The 10,217-nt window shown below is 55.0% G+C and overlaps 1 protein-coding gene across 11 annotated transcripts in view; it reads right to left on the bottom strand.

Moving 5' to 3' along the window:
* Positions 1-898: 898 nt before the first annotated feature.
* The window catches only part of PACS2 (phosphofurin acidic cluster sorting protein 2), an 82,786-nt gene continuing 73,467 nt past the window's right edge, over positions 899-10,217 (bottom strand). For all 11 annotated transcript variants that reach the window (XM_042785603.1, XM_042785637.1, XM_042785612.1 and 8 more), the window contains 3 exons: positions 9,385-9,611; positions 7,406-7,519; positions 899-6,406 (listed from right to left, as the gene is read on the bottom strand). In XM_042785603.1, coding sequence (XP_042641537.1) covers positions 6,288-6,406; positions 7,406-7,519; positions 9,385-9,611 — 460 coding nt within the window. In that variant the 3' untranslated portion in view covers positions 899-6,287. The remainder of the gene's footprint in view (positions 6,407-7,405; positions 7,520-9,384; positions 9,612-10,217) is intronic.

Here is a 10,217-nt window from a genome sequence, read left to right as displayed (position 1 = left end):
TCCCGAGCTACGTACCTTCCTCCTGCCTGGAGTTATCCAAGCCCCACTCTGTGCCACCTGGGTGGGACTTGCGTCCCCTCCTCCAGCAAACGGCTCAGGCCATAAACGCGCCTGGCAAGCCTGGCCAGGCCCTGCAGAGGAGCTGGGACACCCACCAACACCCGTGTGCGTGGAGAGCAGCCCGGCCCGCTGCGAGGAGCTCCCTTCACCCCCAGCTCCTTGCTCCATCAGCAGCCACCCCTCCCGCCCCCACCCTCGGCACAGGGGGAGCACAGGGGTGCAGGCTGCTGCGGCTCAGCGTTCCCACTGCTGCCGCCAACGTCCTGGATCCTGGGCACCATGGCCATGGGCCCACTTCCCAAAATTGCTTCACCTTTGTGCCTCCTTCCCCTTCTTCCCACCTTCCCGCTCCCCAGCACCAAGCCCAGCTGCTTGCTGCCCCATGCGTCCCCCGGTCCCTCTCCCACTGCACACACAGCTTCAGGCTACTACAGCCTCAGTCTTCCGCCACTGAGACACCCCCCAGTGCCCCACCACCACTGCGTGCATTCAGTGCAGCCCCCACACCAGAAATGAGCACCAGCCTGGTCCCTTCTTGCTGCGAGGGGGTGAGCACCGGGTGCGAGAGACAGCTGTCAGATCCAGGAGAGGTGCAGGAGGCCAGCAGGTCCCCTCTGGGAGAGGAGGCATCAGGGCTGCAAAAACCACAGGAGGGCTCAGTGCGGCGGAGGACGTGCCGATCCGCCAGCTCTGCCCTGGAAGTGCTGCCGGGAAGCTGGATAAATAACACAAGAGATCCCCCCCATGCCAGAAAGCCACGCTGCTGTCTGCTGCTGGAGACAACGGCCCCAGTCAGGCCAGAGCAGCCCCTGCTGAGAGATGACTCAAGGTACGGGTGTGTGCTTTCATGTCCAGTTTTATTAGTGTTGCATTAGTACCATAAAATAGTTGACGAGGTCGAGCACGTTGCAGTTTGTTCCAAAAAAAGGCTATTTACATTTAATCTGTCTTCATTAAAAAAACAAAACAAAACAAAACAAAACAAAACAACCAACCGAGAACCCAAACAATACAACAGTGAAACAGATGGACAACTCAGGAATCTACAAAGTGGTAACGTCCCCTGGCAGGCCGCGGTCCGGACAAGGCTGGTGCCCCAGCTCACAGGGTGCTTCCCCGCACCCGCGGCACGTACGCAACCCTCCGGCCAGGGCGCAAAGCAGCAGCTGACTGGACGCGGCCCCAACCCGGTGCTCTTCCTTAAGGAAACCAGTGACCTGCTGCTTTCCAAGTTGGCACGTCCCCTGCTCCCCCAAGTGTGTCCCAAAGCCGCTGAGTGAGCCCGCAGGAGCCGGCCCTGCCAGGAGCATCTCCCCTGAAAAAACCCCGCTGAAGAAGCTCTAGGAAACCTCTGGGAGATGCTGCTGCTCGCTTCTGGCTTTCCCCCTGCTAGGTAAGCCCAGAGGGTGTGTCACACTGAAACGCTACCACACAGCTACCCCCCGAGATTGAGACCCCCTGAACCAAGGGGACAGAGGCACTGCATCCAGTCTAGCTTCAAGAAAGCTCCAGGGCTCCCAGCCCTTTACCGCTGCACGGCAGGACTGCCCTAATCCCAGCCTTCCCGATCCCTCAGCGCACCAAGCAGCAGGAGAAGGCCACCAGCTCTGCTGCCCCTTGCTGGGATTTTCTTCTTAAACCTGGAGGTGGCAAGCGCAGTGCCCTCCACCCCAGCTCTCAAGTGCTCCCTTCAGCATACGCTGCCGGTGAGAAACACAACGGGGCCTTTGCTGCAATTGCAGGTTAAGCGCAGGGCAGTGTGGTTTTCGGCTGAATCTGGTGATGGAAAGGAAACAGGCGCAATCTCCTCCAGCCCTAGAAACCTCCCAGCTACCTACCCCTGCCCTCTCTGCAGGATAAAGCCACAGGCACACGCTAATTAAAGCAGCAAAACACAGCCAGAGAGACAGCGGCTCTCCCCAAACTCATCTGTAATTAAGGAGCACTCTGCAGTTACCACTGACATGTAAACGGTAACAACTGAACTGGATGGAAACTGCAGTGCTGAGCTCAAACAGCCACCCAAGATGTCCACCAAGTCGCCAGCGCCGCGGGAGAGCCAGCCCTGACTGAACACTGGCAGGGCCCAGGTCCAGCCTTTGTCTCCAGGAAACTCAACCCAGAGGACCAGGAAGCACTCAAGGTGCAACATGACGCCACAAAAACCTTCCATCTTTCATCTGCTCGCCGGCGCTGCTAAACTAGGTCAGCGTTGCACAGCCCAGCCCAGCCGTGAGCCCGTTCCCCACACCTCACCTCTGAGCGAGGCGGGTGCCTTTTGCCCAAAAGCAGCTGGAAAAAAAAAAAAAAACACCCAAAAAACCCGATGCTTTGAGAAGCCACAGGCAGGGGAGTGGGAGATGTGAGCCCTGTGGGGAGCTCTGGGACACAAAGGGACAGGGACACCAGGGGACAGTGCCCTCAAAGCACCTCCCGGCCAGCGACCAGCTCGGGTGCTGCCCGCTCCAGCCCCTGCCTCCACTGCCCGACCGCGCCGCTCCAAAGCGAGCCCTGCCTAACGCAGGCAGGCGAGATAATGCCACTGCGTCCCCTCGAGTCGCACCTTCCTCGCCAAAACTCTCAAGCACCGGACGCAGAGCGGCGCTGCCTCTGCCCTGAGCCATCATCCTTCGGCACTCACCGACTTGCACGCAACCACCGAACCCCGCCAGGCCGGTGCAGCTCCGCAGGCACGGGCCCACCGCCGCCCCGGCCGCTCTCCCTCTGGCCGTCGGGGCTTGCTTGCAGCAGGGTCCCTCAGGAAACTGCTGGGGAAGCTGGGAGGGTGAGAGACCTGAGATCAGTCACTCGCTCACGTCACCGGGTGCAAAGCCTCTTCCCAAAGTGGTCTGAGCCACGCGCGTGCTTTGACACTTATTTTCCTTAGACACAGAAACCGGTTTCTCCTCCGGTCAGGGAAAGAAACAGCTGCACAAAGTGGCTCCACGCAGTACGAGAAAAACAACAGAGGCACAACACCCTGACCAGAGCAGCACCACCAAACTCGCGTGCCAGCCCTTGCCTCCAAGGCTGGGAAACACCCCAGGCACCCCCTGGGCACACGGCCTGCCACTGCCACGCTCCGGGAGGACGAGGCTGAGAAGCCAGGATGTTTCCTTGCACGGAAGAGGCATTTCACAGCAACAGCAGCTTTCCACCGGGGAAAAACCCTGCGGAGAAGCAGGCCCTCGGGTCTCAGGTGTACAGAGAGTTTCCTGGTGAATTCGCTTGTATAAAGCCAGAACAAAACACAAACCAACGTGAAATGCAACGAGCAGAATTGTTTCTCTCACACATACACACACATACACAGTAGAGCAGGGCAACACACATTTGATAGGCAGGACCCTGGAAATCCTGTCCTAGCTACCGTTTGTTTCTTTACAGTAGGTTGAAATACAAAGAGGAGCACAGTGATGGTTCCCCCCTCACCCCCCCGAGTAAACAAAGTTATTGCAGTCGCTCAGTCCACCCCACCTCTGCAGCAATAACACACTCCGGCACCGAGAATTGCCCAGGCTGCTCGCGGCTCCTGAAGCTGGAACCCAGCCCAATCACTCTTGTCACACCAGCGTGAGACTCGAGGAAGAAATCACACATTGACTAATTTCCTTTAAAAAGCCTTTTCTTTTTTTTTTTTTTTTTTTTTTTTTTTTACGCAACAGCCTCAATAAAGAAAAAGAAGTGATGTGCTTATACACCATCTCCCACGCTACTGCTGCTAGGCAACGCTATACAGTCCCAGAACATCAGCTCAGGTCAACCGAAAACGCACGAGCTGACGGACACGACGACATTCGAACTACAGCTGAGCTTCTGCCACAGCCAAGAGCTAGCAGACGGCAGGCAGACCTGCCCGCAGGACTGCGGGAAGAAACAAGAGTATTGCAACTAGACAATATGTCCTGCCCAGCAGCGTGCCCCCCGGCTGTGGGACCATGTCATCCTCCCCTGCGTGGTTTGAAGGGAATACCCAGTCCCTGGCCAAGTAGGTTGCGCGAGTGCTGGGAAAGGGTTTAGTGAAATTGGAGTTGGTGAAGCAGCCCATGCTGTGAGCTGCGACAGGCACTAGATCCAGCAGGGACCATGCTCTCGCCTCGTAACCCCTCGCTCCCCATCAGCAGGAAAAGGCCTAACAGAGCAGCCCACCACTGCCCTGCCCAGAAGAATCTGGGCAGTCCCTGCCGAGCAGGGCACAGCGGGTTCCCCAAGCCTTTAAAAAACCCAAGGGTAAGGGATCAGACAAAAAAAAAAAAATTCAAAAGCATCACTGCCCTCGGAAAGTGCCTTCTGGAAACACTCACAGAGCCTGACCTGCCCACATGGGTGGGACCCAAAGGGACCTCATCAAAAACTTCAGTTCCTTATCCTGAAATGCCAGAGATTTCTGTTCTCCCACACAGCAAGCACACCCTGCTCCCCAAATCTCGTCTGCCACCTGATCCCAGGCATGCCTCAGGAAGCCTGGAAAGCGAAAGGCCACATCTGCAGCACCCAGAGCCACCGCTTGTCACGCTGCCTCCTTGTAAGAGCACGCCCTTGTCGTGGCACCCCGCGTGCCCCCGGCGGCAGTGAGGTGTTCAAAGGGAACACCAGTGCAGCCAGAGCCAAGCCAACGAGTGCGAGACACCCAAAGATCTCACTCGCCCATCTCACAGGGCGTCTTTGCTGCCCGAGGTGGACAGAGGACCCGGCTGGCTCAATCCTCTCTCATGTCCCAGCTACAGCTTGCACCGCACTTTGGGTCTGAAATCCCTAGCAAAGCCTGAACCCACAGGCAGCGCTGCGCCAGGGCAAAAGCAAATCCTGCTGGGGAAGGGATGAAATCCACCGAGAAATGCCTGTGGGGAGGAACACTCAGGAAGCAGAAGGGCAACATCCATCTACAGAGCAACCTGCGAGGGGCTGCCTACCCCCAGCACCCTTCATTTTTGTTACAGTCTCTCAGACCCTGTTGAGGCGAGGTGGTTCAAGGGCACGGCCAAAACGCGCTCCTGAAGCCAGGCGGTGTGCACCCAGCCCGGGGAGGTGCACGAGGGAGACGGCAGCAGGCTCTGGGGAGCCCAGCACGGTCAGGGCAGGACAAAGGCAGCAGCTAAAGCAGCCCACGCTACCTCACGTGTGCGGTTTGACAGATGGACAGGAAGGCAGCTGGACACGCAGAGCGCCTGGCTGGCTCCCAGTCCAGCCACTACAGTGATGTATCTCTTCACAGGCAACGGCTCATCTTCCTGGGTTTGTGTTTTTGGCAACTGAATTTTTTTTTTTTCCTCTTACATTTTGTTTTTATTTTATTTTATATATATATATATATTTTTTTTTTTTTTAGAAAGCATTAAAAAAAATCTGCAGCTGTTAAAAAAAACCCTTTCCCTTTAGAGGCTGGACGAGGTTTTACTGACAGGTAAATAATCGGTGTGAGTATGTAAATAGCAGCGACCCCACTGACGCGGCGTCCCTCAGCAGCGCAGCCAGCTGCGGGGATATTGTGACTGGCTCGGTTTGGTCATTGTCACAGACCTGGGACACTGGAGTTTCCTTACACCTAGTGTTTCCCCAATTCCTGTTCCTGCCCAACCCTCCTCGGGCATCACTTCAGCACAAACACCGGCCCGTCCCCTGGGGCGCACTCCACGCTCAGGAGCGGATCTCCTCTCCAGACCTCCCTAGCTACGCAAGTGGTTTGTTTTTCAAACTGGACAGTTGAACTCCCTCCAGACTCGCTGATCTCTCGTCCTTTGGCAGCAGGAAGAAAGACTGGCCGTCTTTTTTCTCCTAGAAATACAGAGGGAGGGGGCCAAATGCACCGTAATGCGCGTGATCTTCCGCAAAATCCGTTTGAGCTGATCCACGGCTCCCCCAGCCCACTCACACCAATGAGGTCTCAGGTTAATAAGCAGTGCAGTTATTCATCTATCTGCTCGTAAGTGGTAGGTGTTCTTGGGCAGGTTGCCTGCTCCTGCCAACTCCCCCACGACTTCATGTTGTCAGCACATCTATATTTAAGACGTTTTTTTTTTTTTTTTTTGCCTTTGTTTAAAGGGGTTTCCTTCCCTTGTAGTAAACTTAAGAGTTAATAGAAAAAAGTAATTCAAAAGTAATCCAAGCACATCTGTAATTAATTCTGCAGGAGAGGGCAGAGCGATGCGAGTCAGAGTTGGCACGCAGTTCCTGGCTCCTGGTGTGCAGTCCCCGGGACGGACAGAAGGTCCCTCCGCCGAGCACGGCTAGAAGTTAGATTTGGAGTGTCCAAATATGCAGATGGGAAAGTGCTTGACATGGGAGGACCACTGTGCTGCCAGCTGAAAGAATTTGACATCGTTCCACTCCACCCCATCGATCAGGACTGCAGGGGAAGGTAAAAAGAAAGGAGAGTTAGAAAATGCTGAGTGGAAGCAGCCGACCTGGAACAGCTTTGTTAGAAACCTCCCTGCAGTCGGCAGGGGGAGGCCCGGCCCCGTTCCGCGCTCAGGGCACGCACTGCTCTGCCTGGCCACCCCACCGCTGTACACGGCTGCACACACAGGGCAGGAAAGCCTGAGAGCACACCAGGTTTAGGAAGAACGGCTCAGATTGTTCCGGCATCGCTCCCTGACACCGGAGCTCCCCAGACTGCTGATTTGAGCGTCACCTGATCCGATTTCTCGAATTTCCTAAACACACTCCATTTTCTTTTTTGGGCAAATGCATTCTTGCAGAGACAGACATCAGTCTCTCCTCACCGGCACTCTTAACCGGGAGATCTGCGTCTCCTAAAGAGGTGACGCATGTTCCGTGGCCACTCCTCACTCTCACCAGTCTCACAGGGACTGGGCCAGGATTAAGGAGGTGACCTAAGCAGATCCCTCTACTGTTAACAGCGGTGGGAATTATCAGCTGAATAGGCTGCAGGGATACTTTTGATACTGGAAGCTCATCTCCACCGACAGCCACTTTAGGTCCCCCTGCAAGATGCATAGATGGCTCCCGCTGTGGCGTGCCTTCGTGCCAGGGTCCTGCCTAGAGGAGCAGCCCCACTCTCACCGCTCTCCACCTGCACTTGCACCAAACGTGCAAGAGAAACAGAATGACAGGGAGGGGAACGGAGCCCAGCCCAGCCCAGCCCTCTTCCTCATCTAGGGCACTGATTCAGAGGAGTTCCTAGGTGAGGGAGGATTTTCCCGCATCCCAGACCTTCCAACACATTCCCCCGTGCTGGACACATCCAAGCTTGTTGCCCAGAAACACCCCAATTACGCGGGCTCCAGGGCACGGGGCAGGACACCGGGTCAGCCTTTTGCCTGGAGGACAACGCCAGCAGCTGTGCCCTGCCCAGAGCCCGGCGGGGCGCAAGCGCTGCACTTACCGCGCAGCATGTTCTGCTGATGCTTCGCTGTGCAAATCAACCTGCTGATTCCTTCAATGCACTGGCTCTTTGACTCAACCTCCTTGTCTTTTGTTTTCTTGGGCAAAAACATCACTGTAGGAAAATCAAACCAGCACACAGTGAATCTCTGTCGCTCACTGGAGCTGCACCAAGACCTGTTTGGATTTTTACATTTAAACATTCATGTGCGAAAATTCTAACTCTAATTTTAGCTCCTAAAATCATCCCTGCTCGGCAGGAGTTTGACTGCATCGGTGCTCAGCACCATCACCTATAAACATGGGCATCTTAGCCCAAAGTGTCTCTACATGAAGCATTCCCAGCTCATAACCCAGGCCCCAAAGGGAACCTTCAGGGTAACTCCTGCTGCTCTGTTGGGACACCAGGGAGAAAAGCTGCATCTGTAGCAGTCCCTGTGCTGGGCTGAGGGGATCTGCTGGGCAGCCGCACCACCTAGGGGGAGTCCCACACACTGCACACGGCTGCTGGGCAGCCCGACACGGACTGGGCTGCACGGACACCTGGAGAGCCGGAGAGACTACAAACTGTGGGCAGCTGGTGGAGAGGGAAGGCATTGGGAGAGCTCAAAGGGGTCCAGTTCTCTGAGAACTGGCTGAATGAATGAGCAAAGATGTACGAGCTGGCTCCACAAAAGCTGGTGGTGTTGAACACCACTGCTCCAGGATGGGCCAGCCCCACTAAAGAACATTTTGAGCGTCTCAGGATTGCTTCTCCCATAGGCATGCCACTTAAAAAGAGCATGGTCAGGGGGTGGGAGCTCTGGGGCCAGCAGCGCCACAGCTATGTTGGCCTGCTAATGACCTGGCTTCAGGGTTATAGACCCATGTCCTGCAGACACTGTCAGCCTTCCCTCAGAGCCCCCAAAACCCCTGCTCCCACCAGGAATGACTCCCAGGCCCATAGGGAGGAAGATGTCCAGCAGGACAGCTACTGGCAGTCAAACACAAATGCAGAACTGCATTGCTGCTCCCTTGAAAACACTTCACTGCAGAGCTGTTCTTCATTTCTAACATGTTTCAGACTACCAAAGCCAGGAACAAATACAGCATTACTGACATTTAAAATGCCTTTTTTGTTTGTTTGTTTTGAGAAAATAAACTCAAAGCTATGAGTTTAACAGCAAAAGATTAAAAAAGGAAAAAGTTAATATCAGGCTTTGTGCTGAGAGCATTTCTCTTCTACCTCCTGTCCCACAACGCACTCTGCACAAGAACATGAGCTCCTGTAGAAGAGCTTGCATCCCTGCGACCCTGCTCTGCGGGACACCACCTCCTGTACGCACAAGCACACCTGGCAATGGCTTGGCAGGTCTGGCTGGTGCGTTTGTCCAGCTGCCACAGTGGTATTTTACCACGAGGACACCACATCAAATCCAGCAGAACACCTCTGCTGGGGCTGCTGCCATATGGTGCAGGATGATGGGATGCACACACGCCTGGCCTCTGTCTGCACGCCTGTCGTATGGCAGGGGAGAGCCCAGAGCACGGAGCTGTACAGGTTGATGGGTCTGCCCTGACGCCGGTGTTCAGGGCACAAGCTGCCTCTTACCTAATCCAACACCCCAAACAGCACCAGCAAGCTCACAGGGAACACAGGGAAGCCGCCCAGAGAAGCGTAACTCCTGGCTTTCTGCACAGACACCCACAAATATCCTTGCTCTGTCCCTACCTTTGTTCTTTTGGGCTATACCATTCCAGCTGTTCAGCTGTATGGGTGAACACATGCCCTTTTTACAGGACAAAGAGGAGCCACCCTCTCAAACTCTATCACCTTATGCCGTCACTTCTCATCTACAGACAGACTAGGATTTTGGGGATAAAAAGATGACTAAGTTGCTGTAATGCAGGACTGACAAGTCAGGCAGCCCTGGAGTGGCAGAACAGGGAGAGCAGCATTGCATTCTTGGCGTTTGACAACAGTAAGCATGTCCACTTTACCTTTCTTGTTCTTCTCTTTTGTCACAACGGTCATGGACATCGTTGGAGTGGTGGCAATCTCACCGCTGGCAGGTAACCTGCTGACCTGGAGGGACCGGAAAGTGCATTTCAGTGTGTTTTTGGTAGTGGAGGGGTCCTTCTTCTCTGGGTCTCTCTTTCTGTCCATGGGTGGAGCTGCAATCCAGTAATCCACCTGCAGGCCCATCAACTCAGCACCAAGGCTCTGGCTGGAAAACAAGAGAAGAAAGTGATTTCTGTGCAGCACTCAGCAGAGCTCCCCCATCTGTGTTTTTTCAGAGTGGCTGATGTTTGTGACCAGATGGTCAGGGGACAAGTGGCTGGCTCTTTGGGAAATCAGGCAGCAATGTTTCATAATGAGACCCGATAATCACAAAAGCACAAGAAGTCATCACTGAGCGATGCAGCCTGGGTCACATTCCGCGGTGGCATTGGCTTGGCAGCACAGAACTGCCATGAGCTGAGACAAGCTGAGCTGCTGCGCAGCCACAGGGACGAGCAGTGGGAAAAGGAGCAGACAAGCAGTTTCCTAACATGATTCTGAGTTCAGTGACCCAGCCAGAAAATGCAACCCCTAAGGTGGCCCAGACCACTTTCAGTCTTTGAGTGGGGAGGAGAGGCTGTAAGCACCTTGCTGCTGCCTCCTGAGCACTGATGAGTGAAGGACTCTGGCAAGGTTCACCTCTGAACTGGGGTGAACAAGGAGTAAGTAGGTCCCTGAACATTAGGCACCCAGTTCCCAGTCTTCCTTACTTGTTTCCATCTCCTGTGTTCATGAGCTCTTCCTGTCACCAGCTGCTTCCCTTCCTGTCCAG

The sequence above is a fragment of the Tyto alba genome, unplaced genomic scaffold (genome assembly GCF_018691265.1).
Source record: "Tyto alba isolate M040663 unplaced genomic scaffold, T.alba_DEE_v4.0 Super-Scaffold_1000006, whole genome shotgun sequence".
NCBI classification, from domain to species: Eukaryota; Metazoa; Chordata; class Aves; order Strigiformes; family Tytonidae; genus Tyto; species Tyto alba.
The sequence above is the reverse complement of the archived record's forward strand: the minus strand, read 5'-3'. Positions and strand labels throughout refer to the sequence as shown.